The 16,285-nt window shown below is 39.1% G+C and overlaps 1 protein-coding gene across 1 annotated transcript in view; it reads right to left on the reverse strand.

Moving 5' to 3' along the window:
• The window catches only part of LOC149228412 (uncharacterized), a 266,450-nt gene that overhangs the window by 147,984 nt on the left and 102,181 nt on the right, over positions 1–16,285 (reverse strand). The window contains exons 6-9 of the mRNA XM_089378193.1: positions 2,414–2,491; positions 2,046–2,189; positions 1,608–1,652; positions 1,324–1,490 (exon numbers count right to left, since the gene is read on the reverse strand). Of these exons, the coding sequence (XP_089234319.1) occupies positions 1,324–1,490; positions 1,608–1,652; positions 2,046–2,189; positions 2,414–2,491 (434 nt within the window). The remainder of the gene's footprint in view (positions 1–1,323; positions 1,491–1,607; positions 1,653–2,045; positions 2,190–2,413; positions 2,492–16,285) is intronic.

The following is a 16,285-nucleotide window of genomic DNA, read 5'->3' on the forward strand; positions in this document are numbered from 1 at the left end:
CCCACCACAATAAAAATCACAATGTTGAACCGCATACAGCATGAGGTGAAACACACCTCAACACTATTCAGTTTACAATTACAGCTTCAGCTTTCAATGATCCTATAGGATGAGCTTTGTGCATCTAGCCTTTCAATATACTTGGGTGGAAATAAGCATAAAAAGACCTTGTTTGTAACAAGGAAAAGAACTTATAAGCTATAGGAGGGGCTTTACTGTCTGCAAATAGGCAAGAATAGCTGTAAGCAGAAGGCATCCTGTGTAAGGAGCTTGAGGCGAAGGAAAACAACAGCATAAATAAAATATTTAAATATATCATTATCTTCTAAACCACGTCACTGATCTAATGTATGAAAAGAAAATACAGTTATGAATATGCACATTTCCCATGCAGACACAATGACCCTCCCATCTTCTGGAATTGCTCTGAACTCGATAAAATTTAAGAAAATAGATTCCTATTCTAGATTTTTTTAAGAAAGCCCAGTGGAGTTCTGAAATCACTTCCTCCATGATATTCTTTGTCCAAACATCACTACTGAACATTAAACTAAGAGACTAAAGCAGTTGTGCTAGACTCCTGATACAAATGTCTGTAAGTCTCTTTCCTGTAGGGAATTTCCACATAAAATACAGGTGAGTTTTCTCACTTGTCAAAGAGCTGCCATATCTGCACGGAAAGATTATACTCTCGTGGATACCAACCAATTCCTCTTCATTAAGTGGATAATTCTTTGAGAAGTCTGACTCATCTCAAAGTAGGAGAGTAGAACTAGCTACCATTGACAAATTGAGCAACCAGTTACTACAGCTCAAGTGTATGGAAACCTTACAGTGTCCATTAGCTTGTGGGAAACTTCACTACAAGCCTATCACAAAAGGTCTCCATTGTGCCAAGCACGCTTAATCAACATAATTTCTTTTCATACGGACACGTCCTTGAATCAGAAAAATACTGGACATTAAAGTGAGAGGAGCCCTGCAAGTGATAGGGGCAGCGTTCCTCAACTGTGGTTTTGAAGCCAACAAGTTTCTCAAGGGACAACTTCAGCAAATAACAGGCCAAATATTTGTTTTTCTCCTCTTTCTCTTCTTCTCTCTATTTAATTCTTGTTTCTTTCTTTCTTTCTTATTTCCTTAATTTTTTTTTCTTTTTTAGGTGGCGGGGGAGTTGGAGGGGTCACATGCCCACTTTCTGCTACTTGAGATTCAGACCAACTATAGAAACAACATTTTTCTCATTTTTCTTCCATTCCAATATATTGTAATTGGAATATGCCATTGTGCATATATATTACTACCTTTTCAGTTACCATGTGATACCTGTGAGGTTCATCAATAACAGTTGATAAGGAGAAATGTCCATTTCTGGCTTTGGCTTCCCAGAACTTAAGAGAAAACCTGCCACCAACCCCACCTTCTGGAACTTTCATTTCAACTGTACCCATTACAGATCCATCTGCTGAAAGTGTCACAAGAGTTACAAAAACCTGCATGCCATCGAGTACAAGGAATCAAAAGCTATGCTATAAAGATATAAACAACCATTTAATTATCAGTCCCAAATAGAAGTTGACCATCAAAAAGTATAATGAACTGGTACCTACCGAAATATCATTTGCCGGAATATAATTTCTCTCAGAAACCTTAACCTGCTAGCACAAGAAAATTGACATCACAATTACCAACAGAATAAAATAAAAGCAATGGATCTGCTCTAATAATTCAAAATCTTTTAATACATGATTGCCATTATGATATTCCAGGAAGTTCTACATCTACAACTAACGCCAAAAAAATAGCACAAAAGCAATGACAACTTCACAAACTAAATCAGTATTTTAACACAAGACAAGACATATAATCCTATACAGCAACACTATCTAGAAGTTAGAATAAGAAGCATGACCCCAAATTTAATCACCTGCTTCAGATAAATAAGTTTAAAGTAGATTGGAAGCAAGCAATGGGAAAAGAGAACTTAAATAACATTGAGAAAAGGAAATAAAGAATCATGCTATGTAACTCAAAGTTTCTACACTTACCTCTGACACTGGCCTATCATAGTATACATCATAAAATTGAACGCTGTGATTTTCTGCTGGCAGGACAAGCATGCCTGCTTTATAATGGACTGCAGCCCCAATATTTGATAGACATCGTAAATTTTCTGGCAGTGAAAAAGGCGGCTGAAAATAAAAATGAAGTGGAATGACTCTCAATTTAGAATAGGAGGATCAAATCAAAGTGACAACAACCAGAATATACAGATGACAAGAAGCATGAAAAGCACCGGACTGAAAATTGCTTTACCCAATCAATGTAATTGTCGATCATTAAATAATAACAGCTCCCTAATCATAGCAGCAATGAGCAAAAAAAAAAAAAAACCATAGATACACCAAAGGAATACCTTGATACCATCAAGCGACTTCTCAGTAGTCATAGTTGATAAGTTCACCAACAATATTTTGTTATCTGCACATGAAATCTAAACACACAAAAAATAAGTACATCCCTACTCCAAATAACAGAATTTTCAAAGTTTTCACATTGGACATCCAAACAATACATTACTAATCAAATATAGGAAAGAATGGACGGAGATATTATTGTAGATCTTGCATCAATAACTCGAAGGTTTCTTGATCTAGTTTACTGCCACTCACTCTCCTTGATTTACTCTGGAAAATTGTGACGTACCTTATGGTGGTCATGGCCAGCCATAGGCTTCCATGGGTAAAGGCACAAGCCCATTTGGTCCAATGGGACAGCAATAAATGTTTATTACATATAAAGTTACAAAGGTATGGTGATATGCAGTGAAAGAGATTCCCAAATACATAATAGATACAACTACCTTAAACGAGTTACGACACAACTCTATGTAACAATTATTTGCTAAACCTTGACAACAAAAATTCACAAAAGAGATGAAAGAGACATGTGAAAATGACATATTTCGTTAATTGAGGAGTCAATTGATACAATAAGCTTCATCCTGTCAATTGGATCTAGCCTGCACAGATAAGAGGAGTGTTATTTTCCCCAACAAAGATCCATTCCTAGAAGTGACATGTTAAGCTCTTCATGAGCATATTATTATATTGCCCTTCACCCCTAAAGAATCCAGTTTACCCAAGATACCATCCTCAAAATGAGGGGAATGCCCAATGGCTTTCCCCAGGATATGTATTTCACAAAGAACAAGAAAAACGACGAGGTTGCTCCCATTTTAATTAACACATAGGCAGCTAGATAACCGGATTCGTCCTATAGGCCCCACGAATCCCGAATCCATCGTGTCCGACATGATTCTCTCAAGATTCGTGTCCAAAAACCATAACACGTCGTGTCCTATTTTGACACGTCGAATCTGACTGCGTGTCACGATTTTGGCAACGTGTCCTGTTTTCTAGGACTCGTTAGGCGGAAAAAGTGACCTACACGGGTATGAAAAGGCCGCATTTGGTCATTACAGCCACGCATATTTTCATTTGGCAAGCGTTTTGGTAGCTTAATGATCAAGTCTAGGCCCTAGTATTGATATGCTATTCATGGTAATGTTAAGTTAAATTCTTAAAGTAAAAATGACATTCTCCATAATATTCATTTTCATCCTTTTACTTAAATTTTTAACATTACCATGAAATGACTCAGGATGTTTGAGAGTGGTTCCGGCCTCATTGGATTTCATATGGAGAAAGTAGAGTTTTAGATTTCATTCAAAATCCAGCAGACTTATCAGTTTTTCATGATTTTAAGATTGGGGGATTGCAATGTTTCCATTGAATTTTGTCATGTATTAGGGTATGGAACTTGTATTTAATCAAGAGCACCAATCCCTCTATGTACCTTGATGTTAGTGATATTGGTTGTCGAACTCCTGTATCATGACCCTCCTAAAAATGTATGCATCACTCAAACAAAATCTTGACTTGACATGTTATACTTGTTCTATCTTATGTTAATGCTTAAAGGGTGATATTAATGACAAAGATCCCTATACAGATACAGAATGACAAAGATACCTCTGGATATTAATGCTTAGAGGGTGATATTAATGACAAAGATCTTGATTTTCCAACAAGACTAAAAAATTAGACATTTCTCGTGGTGGCAAGAGGGCAAAGCATAAGAAATAGATAATAGATTGACATGTATTTGAATTTTGTATGTACTATGCAAGCTAATAGCTATAGATGAAGATCTATATTTGAAATCAATAAATTTGTATCATTAATTAAAATTTGTGTAAGAAATATCTAATTTTTAATATATATATATATATATATTTTAATAAAATAATATATAACGAATCCTACGTGTCCTGTTCCGGGGGGTCAACGTGTCCAAATCCGACACCACGAATCCCGAATCCTACGAATCTCGAATCCCCGTGTCAGGTGACTTAGATAGGCAGTGAAAGTTGTACTACCTAAAGACTTAGTTTTCTTTTAAAACTAATGATTTTATGTCATTTTATTGAAGTTACCAATGCATGTATTATATTATAAGATAGAAATCATGTATTTGTGTGATAGTTATTCCACACCCTCCCATAGCATAAAATACAATTTGCAGGTCCTTTTATCCACCATCGGTTCTCTACATGACTCAGTTTTTTTTCTGCATGTGGACATCAGGCTTCCTTGTTATCTACATATACGTGTCAGCTCCTTCTGGTATGGCAGGCAAGGCGACTTATGGTAGCTGGACTTTTCTCTGTTTTGCAACTTCTCCAAAACTTCTTTCTTTCATTTTTTTCAATTGAAAAAGTCAAAACACTACTAAACACTTAAAACAATTGATTGCCTTCTGAAACCTTTAATTCTTCTTTTTCTTGAATTGATCTCCTTTGGAAAGCACATGAATGTCATACCCCATTCCGAGTGATCACTACAAAGGAAACGATTGATTTAATTAGATTAAAATGTGGCTATGAAAAGTAGGTGAACTTTATAAAGTCACATTATTATGTATTTACTTGCTCATGGTATTGGTGCCAATTGAATACTTACCCATGGTATTGGTATACATGGAATACTTACACATGGTATTGTGATCAAGAAGATTATAAAAGGGGACTCAAGATCATTCTTTAGAGGGTGTGAATGGATGATTTCCCTTATTTGATTTTGGGCCCTTGTGACTTAAGGAAAGGGTAAAACCCTATCTCTAAGCAAAATCGGTTTAGGTATTGAAACTATACACCCTAGCGAATTGAAGGTGAAATCAATTTTGATTTCTCATTAGAACACATTGATTAGCAAGATAGGTTTGCCAGAATTTTGGAGTTTTATTTTTTGAAGAGATTTCATTTGTTTTACAGGGCATATTCTATTTGTGACATCTCCATTTTGTATGAACGACTGAGCTAATTTGAAATAAAGAATATTATAGTGAGGGCTGTGGTTTTCTTTGACCCAGGAGCCGAGTTCATCAGAGCAAATGGTTTTATCCTGAAGATCAATTATAATAATGAGGGATTTATAAATTGTGAGAATCATTAGTGCAAGGAAGGTCAAGCCTATTAATTTCTGAGCATTAAATCTGTCATATGATAGAGGCTAAGGTGCCATGTTTTGATGGAGACAGCACTGGTTATCTTGGAGATCGATTTATTAAAAGGGTAACTTCTGCAATGGAAGGAGAATCACTCATGGATAGCAGATTTTCCTCTGGGAGCAGACTTACTAAATAGCAGCATTCTCTATCCTAAAACTACAGCCACCATGTGCCAAAGCCAGGGCAAGACAAATATATGTTTAAGCAACCCTTAATTCACATAAGCCACCAGGCCAACTTGTTTTGTTTGCTGGGCAGTCGAATGGATAATTGGCAGCAGGGTAATAAAGAAACTTCAGGGAATTGCTGGTAGAATATCTCAGCTCTCAGGGTAAAATCTTCTTGTGCAGAGATAGCAATCAAACCCAGCAGTCCCTATTTTGTACAGGCAAACATTCTCAGGTTTCCATGATATTTTGTAACCAGATTTGACATGAGAATTTTTCCTTCAGTTTTAATAACATAAATGCTGAAATGCAGTTACTTTATTTACAGTGCAAATGATGCCGAGGGTTTCCATTTAATTTGCATGCAAAATATTTGTCAAAGTAATGCTGCCCTTTTATCTACAGGCAAGCTGTTTGAATAATTTGTTTGTCAAAAAGGATGCTGTTTGACGAAATGATACAGTGAGTTAATGGATAGTGTAAAGGTCGGATGTATGTTAAGTGTTTGACGGAAGGCTTCACTGAAAATTTTGAATATTGCACAAGTTTAACTTGGCACTGTTACCACTCAAACTACCAGGGGTCCTAAAAGGAGATCCTGTAGAGCATTGAATACAATGATCCAAGTGAGGACACTAACCCATGCCAACCTAGGGGAAGAATTGGTCTTATGGCTAGGACTTGCTCTACCTCTAGATTCCACCATCTGATTTGCCTCAAACTTGGAGGACCTTTAGAGAAAAGCCCAGCACAGTAGTGGACCAAAAAGCAAGGCGTTTGAATGGCTACAATGAAATTCGTTGGACGCCCTAGGTGACCTACTAGGCTTAGGCCTAGAAAGAGAAGAAAAAGGAAAGAAAAATATTCTTTTACAGTGAACAACAATGGTTAGATCAGTGCCTTGCCTTTGGGAGAGATGGAGTCATGGTGATTTTGTGATTTGGAGAGACTAAACCCAATCAAGGAGACTTCTAGGCAACTTCACATGAAAAAATTAGGGCATGAGAGCAGCTACCAAAGGATTTTATACTTTGATGTGCAAGAATTGATGACTTATCAAGGTATATAAAATGAAATTAACCACTAGGAATATTCATTCGTTATACATGACACATGTAATATATGCAACACTTCAAAAATCCAAAACTTTCACAATTTCGCATAAATTAAGGAAATTTTCAGATCTAGAGAGCGAAAATCCTATACATGATTCATGTGACAAGATAAAAGTAAAGAATAGCCATGAAAAATAGTACTTACATCTACAACGAGTATATCCATTCATCAAATCAAGACAAAATTGAAGCTCCAAGATCAACAGAATAGTATTCCAACATCAAAATTCATCCATGAAACCAAACTCGTCCTCCAAAAGGGAATGCGAAATTCTCACAATAGCTACTAATCCAAAACAACTGATGATGAGAGGAACCACTGAACCTCTCATCAATATATATCCTTTGTAAGGAGTTCAATTTGCCTAATTAGGCCTAATTAAGCCCTAAATAATAAAATAATGTGCACTAATAACATCCCTTGGTGACAAACCCAGCAAGATAGCTCAATAACATAAAATAAGCCTCTCAAGACAGCAGAATAATCAACATAATGAGTTGTTGGGCCATTGAGAAGGCCTAGTGCAGTCCAAAGTGTGTCGTGGTGAGAGAATGGTCTCCAAGCGGAGACCATTCTCTCACCACGACACACTTTGGACCTAAGTAACACAGTTCGGGTTCGAGTTAGGATTCGGCAATGATTAGGTTCGATGCGGGTTCGAATTTTTTTAGGAGGTTCTCCATTAGGTTCGTCTATATACATTTTCTATATATATACATATATTAAGTTTAAAATGAAATATAGGATAAAATAGTAAGATATTAACATCAACAAACATTAAAAATGCTATCACGAACATGAAAATTGCAAGGATAGATTACAAGCCTGAGTTGTGACATGAGGTCATGAGTTTTGATCTATGGACTTGGTCAATGGCCATTAGGTTCGCCAAACCTCAAAAAAATTTAAGGTTTGCCAAAATTTGAACCTCAAAGTTGGAGTTCAACAAACCTTGTGACATAGCCAAGCATAGTAGACAAGGGGTTGGCCCCTTGATACTCAAGCAAGTCATATGTGGTGTCCCCAAGTGGGTGTGGGGCACTATGACATCCTCATGGGTCTCCAAGTGGATCGATAATGCCTATAAACCATCTGTAGGGGCTGAACCTCTGCCAAGTGTGTGGTACAAATGCAAAGCCGACTGGCCATGGTGATCCAAGTGCATCATCCTCATCCAAACAGTGTTATACGAGCAATCACGGAATGGTGTTGGGGATCCATGCAGTACTCTCTGCTATGGTGGAGACCCATGGCTCTCAACGCTCACCCTACAAGTGCTCATGTGGCCCCCCAAAGGGCTTGGACCCTATATAGGGAAATCAAACCCCAAATTGAGGCCCGCCTACCATCCTGCATAAAATTCAATGTGTCCCCTTGCCCTCCAATACAACAAATCATTAGAGTAATCAAGTAAAAGAGCTTACAAATCATGGAATCAAATGGACCTTTCATGGTGACATGGCCATCCATAGTGGCCTTTGGCATGTACAGGTGTCTCCAAGCCCAATAAGGAGGTTAAGCAAGGACCCTATTAGGTGGTCTCAACCTTTAAAAGGGGTGACATGTCCATGGTACATCCATCAATTAGTAGGTGCCATGTGATATAATGATGGAATGGAATGGGGATCAAGGGAAGGCTCCAAGCCAAGTGTCATGGTACAAGGGTATCTATAATAAGGGAAACCCACACTTGGGTATATGAGTGTATGAGGGAGCAATCATGGTACATGAGTTACCTTGGCCTTTGTTTTTCCACCATTCTTCATATGTTGTTGACTTTGATTAATTTTTCTTCATTACAGCCCGGAGCTCCAAGGGATGAGAGCATGATGTGTAGGATATAACAGTAGATACCCCCTTTAAGGTGGGGCAGTTCATTGCCCACTAGGGGTTGGGACAGCCATGGGTTCCTTAATGTGGAGGAGGCTCATTTAAGGCCCATAGGAACCTGGTTTATGGCCATAGATAAGGGATAAACCTCATGTGTGGCTTTTGGACACGTGCTAAATTTGTATGTCCCAACCATCTTTTGCATTTTGTGGTACATTTCCTGTCAAGAGTGGCCAATTATGCTTTTTCTTTTCCTTTTAGCTGCTCAACCTCCAAGGCATCATTCCAAGCCCTACCCAAGGTGTGCGCAACGGGAGAGGAAGGCTAACCCTTTGTGAACCCAGTGGACAAATGTCTACCTGGATGGGAAAATGATGAATGGGGTTAGAGCGATGTATATGGTGTCGAGAAGCGAGACCCCACAACTAGAATCAGGATTTCCCATGTAGAGTCAACCCTAAATTTAATAGTCAGTAAAGGAAATCCCATGGGACTAAGATACAAGGCTAACCACCAAATCGAGTAGAAGAGACAAGAGTACAGACCTAGCCCACTCTTTCCCCTGAATCCCCCCCTCTCCCACCAATCCATGCCCAAAAAAGTTCGTGATAAGTAAGCAAAATTACTCAACTATACCAATGAAAACAAATACCTTCCGGAACTAGAGGCCCACCTTCAAACATTCAATCATAACAGATGGGAGAGGGACCACATGGTTGGCTTATGTAGCGGCGATAGTGGCACATCGAGCTATATGCTGGTTGCAAGGGTTTGTTGGCTACTGGCTGAGGACCATCTAGGAGAAAATTTTCTCCTATACATACTACCCACAGGTGGTGGGTAACATCCGCCTCCAACTGGGACACGAGCTCTCAGAAGGGTGCATGAACATACTCAAATGGGAGGTCATGAGAACGCCAGCAATATCTTGGGACCGCAGACCTGTTACCTACACATATCAAAGACCAAGCACACAGGGCAACATGTTTTTATTATGTCTTATGATCACCCATGCTTAGTATTAGGTCGTAAATTATTCTAAATGCAATTTTAATCTAAATGCAGCTAATCTATCATGATAATATCAGATGATGTTAGTTCTAATGAGAAAATCAGCATGCAATGTATCCTATCTTAACATGCATATGATACAATGTAAAAGTGTCAAGGAAAGGGGTGATACAACTCAACTTGACCGATTGCAACCATAGTTCGTCGTTAAGTTTGGCAATGTAATAATAATCGTCTTCGACCTTTCCATGAATCTTGACAGGAATAGGGTTTTTGTCTACCAAGACTACATCCCCAACCTTGTATTTTTTTTCGGCTTCCACTTCTTATTCGTCTTGTGATTTGGTCTTTTAAGAATATAGACTTCTTGTGAAGGAAGAATGGGAGAAGGTTCTCGATCTCAATCATCTTATAATAAGAGATTGGCTCGGGCTTGACCACATTAGTAAGGTAAGCATGTTCTCTATAAAGAATGAAAGGAGCCCCATCAGATTGTGGAATGGTGACGTCTGATAATCCCATTTGAAGTTGACCAACAACAGTGGCTCCCCATTTCCTTGATAACAACATCCCCCAAACATCGGGAATATTTATGACCACAACATCCATAAGCAATGATATATCAAGATTCATAGCCAAAGAAACCTTAAGATCCTTTATGAGGCCCTCTACTTCAATGGGTTGAGAATTGAACCCACAGACCACCTTGTACCTACGAGTAATGTTAAGATTCAATTGCTTCATGACTTTTAATGTCATAATATTTGTGGAAATCCCTAAATCTAACATGCAGTTATGCAATAGGAAGTCATTAATAGCTAAGCTAAGTAGGAATGGCTCATGCCCTACATTGAGATCAGGAAGTTAGATATTTTGCAATACCACAAGTATGTCTTCTTCTTTAAACCCCAGGGTTTTCTTAGCTTGCCAATGTTGTCGTAGAAGTTTCACAATCTCCTTTAATGGAACATGTATGGTCATCTTTCCTAAAGCAGTCTCTAAATCAACAACAAGTTTGACCTCTTTACCTTATCCTTTTTTGTGGGTTCTCCCCTTTGAGGATTTGTTTTGGGATTAACTTTCTTTGGAGGATCCTTCTTAGGGGCTCTTTAAGGAGAGGTTCTTTATAGGGGGCCTACTTAGGAATAGATTCATTCTTGTTGGTTTCCTTAGAGGTTTTGGGGTTTTCATTATTGTTCTTTCATGAATAATGGATCCCCTTGAATCTTCCACTATCATCGGCATAGAGGATTGGCTCTTCTTTCTCTTCTTTAATAGTCACCTCACTAATGAGAGGATGAGTATACGAACCACCTAGCAAAATGTTAAAGGCTTCGGATTCTACGATATTAGCCTACTCATTGATTTCTTCATCTTCACTCTCATCTTCATCACTTTGCTCATCCTCAGAGGATGAGTCTTGTTCCACAGTGTTTGTTCAAGCCAAAGTGTTGGGGACTTGAGATGAGCTTGGCTTTTCTTCATCATTTTGCTTCCTAGGGAAAGGCTTGCCTTTAGGAATATAATTTGATTTTTGGCCCTTTCCAAGGTGGTGAGCTTGTTCATGTAGAGTCTATCTCGTGAGTTCATCTCCTCATTTAGCTTATTGACTTTCTTAAGGAGCACTAAAAGGGTCTCTTTGGTTTGGTCTTTAGATTTTCCCTTTTGGACATCAACCTTAGTTTTATGGTGTTCATCTACATTCATTTTGGAAATCCGTATGTTTTGTTTAGCTTCCATGCCTACCTCTTTGGCCTCAACCAAGGTCCTAGGTTTCTTATCCCTCAATGCACACGTCAAGAGACCATCCACGGCATTAATAAATTTGTCAAGTATATTAGCATCAGGGGGTCTCAATTGGTCAAGGATATCCCTAACTACCCTATCAAATTTATGGATGAGCTCTTTGATGTCTTCCCTTCCTCTACTTATTTCGTAAAATTTCTTAATGTTGAAAGTCCCTTGTGCATCACATGACCATCTTCTCATGAACATGTGCCCAAATTGGTCAGAGTTGTCTATGCATCTTGGGGGAAGACTAAGGTACCATTCCCTGATAGCATCATAATCTTGTCTTCATCAAATACTAACCTAGGAGAAATGGTCCAATAGAAAGCTTCAACATGGTCACGGGCACTTATGGTAGCATCACCCTTGAATTTGGGTAGCCAATTATCATATTTTTCATGTAAAGGCTTAGGATCATTACTCAAGTTCAGAAGGGCAAAGACAATAAACAAACGCCTCTCACTTCGTGTAATTTTTGGTTGGTCTTGATTTAGGTCAGTGCTAGAATCTGTTGCCATCCTAGGCGTAGGATCACTGACCTCTTCAAACTCAGGGAGAAGGCTAGTCCTAACAGGTTATGGAGTTCATTCTCCCCTTCTTACAACAGCCCTAGTTAAAGGAGAAATGTTGTCACATTCAATCAAACTATGGGATTGGACAATGAACAGAGTCGCCAAAGGAGTATTTGAAATCTTGTCTATGAATCAATTCCTCAATGATTCACTAAGAAGCTAGATCTGCTTCCTCCCTGGCAATGACGCCAAAAATGTTACTGCTCAAACTAGTAGGGGTCCTAGGAGGTGATCTTATAAAGCAACTACTAGGTCAAGGGGCAACAATGGAGCGATAGCCCATTGTCACCTCAGCGAAAGCTCCATGCTCTTTACGGAATATCACCAATGGGAGGAGTCCCAGTATGAGGGGAATCACAAGAATAGGTGGGTCAATGATATGGGGTGATTCCTAAGGCCTATTCACAAAATAGCTTGCTTAAGAAGCAAGGTAATGGGCTCTCTAGAAAGGGCTAAGAGGATGCTTGAGCCTAGGTCTAGAGGATATGCTTTAACAAAGGGCTTCCTAGGCTTAAGGATCCTTATGGAGAAATGGATTCTATGCAATCCTTGTGGATTTTGATTTGTAGGGCTTTGGGACCACAGAAAACCCAAGTGAACCCAAACTAGGTAAAGGGTATGGAGTTGATCAATCAAGGAGAGACTTGACCTAATTAGGGAAGAGAGTAGGCTCAAAGGGCTAATTTTCTTTTGAGATTTGAATGCAACGATCCAAGTGAGGAAACTAACACAAGCCAACCTAGGGAGAGAATTGGTCTTATGGCTAGGACCTACTCTATCTGATCTGAAATGGGGCACTAAAGGCTTCTTGTCAGCTTACAAGAACCTCTCCCACTCCAAAGCTTAAAACAATTTCCAAGATCTATTGCTTATGATTGATAAATGCGGAATTAAAAGAACTTGAAGTAGGTGTATGTGTTTGCTTTCCTTTAACTGTTAAGTGCTTTAAGTTTGTTTGCTTATGCAGAAATAAAACTCATAATAGTAAAACAGTGCAGCAAATAAGAAAACTACATAAGACAACAATATAATATGGATTTCACCCTGATATCTTGGGCTACATCTCCTTGAGCTCTAATCAACTCAACTAGACTCTTTGGGATTATGGTAATGCTTCTTTTACAAGTTCCACACTTAACTCCATAGATTTACAACTATACCTATGGGCTTAGAATACCATCTTACCCCGCTGTCCTTATTCTGTAGACAGATCTAGGCTTCTCTGGACTAGACTCCTTCAATTAGCACTCTGAGCTATCTTGAGCTCTAGCTTGCACCAACTCCCTCAGAATTCTATTGACTGTCTCTGGAATTCCTTCTTCTGTCTTCAGCACACCTTGGACATCAGCAATAGCTTGATCATTTGATCTCTTTGTTGTTCTGCAACTTCACTATAGCATCATGGCTCTTAGAAGTCTGCTTTGAGCTCTCTGGCTCTGCAGCTCTGCCTCCAACCTCTGGTGGCTCTGCCTCTGTCAAGCACTCTGGCTCTGCGGCTCTAGTGGCTATCCTCTGTCCCCCTAGTGTCTCTAGGTTCATCGCGTTTTATAACACGTTTTGTTACCACAATCGCTTAAAGCGTGGAAACCGACTGTCCGTCTCTTCGCCTCCTTATGCGTTTTAATTCGTGTTTTCATGACATGTTCTATTCATTATTTCCTCACAGTGGGGAACAATGATGTTTGAATTAGAAACAGTTTCATAATTGAAAAGGAATCGACGGGCGCGAGCAACCCGATCATTTGGCCTTCCTTTTGCCTTAATCCCGGAATACACAAAAAAAACTCACAAAAACACATCATGAGCCTTTAAGCCGGAACTCAAATAGAATTCAATCGCATCTATAATCCTCTCAGGTCTGTCCTTTCATCGCATATCGCAAGTCGCTTTGCGCATTGTCCACGACTAAACCCGAACAAAACCCAAATAATGGAATACAAGGGAAATACAAAGAAATCCAATGAAAATCCGCAAAACCGGATTTCAAAATGGAATTCAATCGCCCCTTTAATCCTATAAGGTTCGTGCCTTGATCGCAAATCGCAATGGCATGGCCCCTTTGTATTGCTTTCCCCGATCTCCAATCCCCGATCGCTCGAATCGGCCTTATCGGCTATCGGCGCATTGGCAGTATTGCCGCTTCACAGTCCTTTAACCTTTCCGATCAACGATCGCCGATTCAATCACAACCGTTGATCCCTTTTATCCATCTGACGGCTACGATGGAAGCGCTCGTCGCAAGTCTTTAAGCTATGATGCGATTTTGGCAGTTAATCTGGACCGTTGATTCCCCGTTTAATCCTATGGTTCGCGCTAAACCCGAAACATCAAGCAGTCTGCTCAATCTCCACCGTTGATCCGAAATCTCTAATCCGACGGCTGTCTTTTCGGGTGGCCCACTTGCACGGAGATTACCCGCCCGAAAAAGCGGTTTTCTCTCTCCTGCGGACTACTATATGGCGGCCAATGTATGGAATCGGGTTCAACCCTTCCAATACCATTTACCACCTAGAGCCTGCCCGAAATACCGTTTACTGCCTTCCTTTCGAAACTCAAAAGGTTTTAGCTCGTTTTATATAAATTCTTCGGATCCGCCTGGCCGAGACTGCCCATGTGCTTTTCAATGTAAAACGCGCTTTATAAAGGTTTAGTGCTTAACAAAGGTTTTTAGCGCATAAGGCTAATATTAACCCTTAGGCCAAATTTAATAAGAAATGCCTCATTTTCTAAGGACATTGGGCAAATCTTCTTTTTACAATAACTCCTTCGTCCGGAGTCTGTTTTGGCCCGTTCAAATTGCATTGGATTTAGAATGAAACAATCTACGAAATGAGACTATTTTCAAAATCATCCAATGACTTTCATTTTTCCTCTGTGAGGAAAATTCATAGACTTAGAAGTCTATGTTAGATCCATTTTGGATCACGCCTTCCCACTAAAAATCTTTTGGACTCCAAAAGACTGATATACTGATCTGAACAGTAAATGAGAGTACCTCACCCTCTTCTTTCAGCCTCCATACACTTGCCTTGCATAGTGCCTCTGAACCAAAGCCTTTGAACACTCCCTTCCTAGATGTGCTTGTCCTCCTAGGAAGAACTGTCTTCCTCCTTGGCTTCCTGCAGAACCCCTGTTGAGAAGGTCACAAAAGGTAGTTTGAACTTCTCTATCTTGATCATTGATCCAAGGTGGCTCAAACCAATGTGAAGTTACATCCACTTCACAAAATTTTCATTTGTACCTGTTTGACATACTGTCAACAACAACTGTTAACAATAGGAGGATTACAGACAACAACTGGATGGCCTAAACTCCTGCTTCATTAAAAAAACAGATTTCACATCTTGTGAACATCTCCATGTCTTTACATCTGCATACAAATGATTGACTAGATAACAAGCCAACAAAACATGCCCTTAAAACAGTTGACCCTTCAAGTCAAGCATGCAGAAAAAGAACCTTAGGAATCTTTTTCAAAGATGAAACACTTCATCATTATCTCCATCTTGGAGACCAAATCAACTTTTCTCAAGTCAATATTGCATTACATGCATGTTTAAAAACAAAGCAATCAACCCTTCGAGTTAATCACACATACATGTTCAAATACAAGGAAATCCTCAGCATCCCTGTGTTCATGCACATCATTCTCATGCATGCATTTCATCCTTCAAATTTCGCTTAAGCACACTGTACTTTCGAAGCTGAAATGAATATAATGTTGCAGCAATAAAGTGAGTCTCCCACTCAACTTTTTCATTCACCTTCTTGGTAAAATCCTACAACTTGCATTCCATTAATAAAGAAATGCAAGTAGATGTGATACATTTCTTTTCACATCAAAAGATATGCAACTTTAATTGGATAAAAACTCTAACCATTTCTTACCAATCCATTTCAAAGGTCCTTCCTTTGTCTTCACATCAACAGCAACATGTGAATCATCTTGAAACACATCATTTATGGAAACTTTCTTTCCATTCCTGCCATTCTCTTTCTACCTTATTCAAGTTTTGTGGAAGCATTGTTGGATTTAGAGTCCAAAATTTTGCAGCAATATGTCCTTGCTTATGGCAGTAAGTGCAACACATGTGCATCCTCTTGACAGCATGATTTGCCTTGTCCAGTGGACCTTTGGCTTCTTGCTTCCTTTCCTTCAAAAGTTTCTTGTATGTGGCCATTCTCTTCCAACATCTAGAAACATTATGGTTATCCAACCCACAAAAGGAACAT

Source organism: Pinus tabuliformis, chromosome J (assembly GCF_031772625.1).
Source record: "Pinus tabuliformis cultivar Carrire ecotype Pingquan chromosome J, CPIR1, whole genome shotgun sequence".
In the NCBI taxonomy this organism is placed as follows: Eukaryota; Viridiplantae; Streptophyta; class Pinopsida; order Pinales; family Pinaceae; genus Pinus; species Pinus tabuliformis.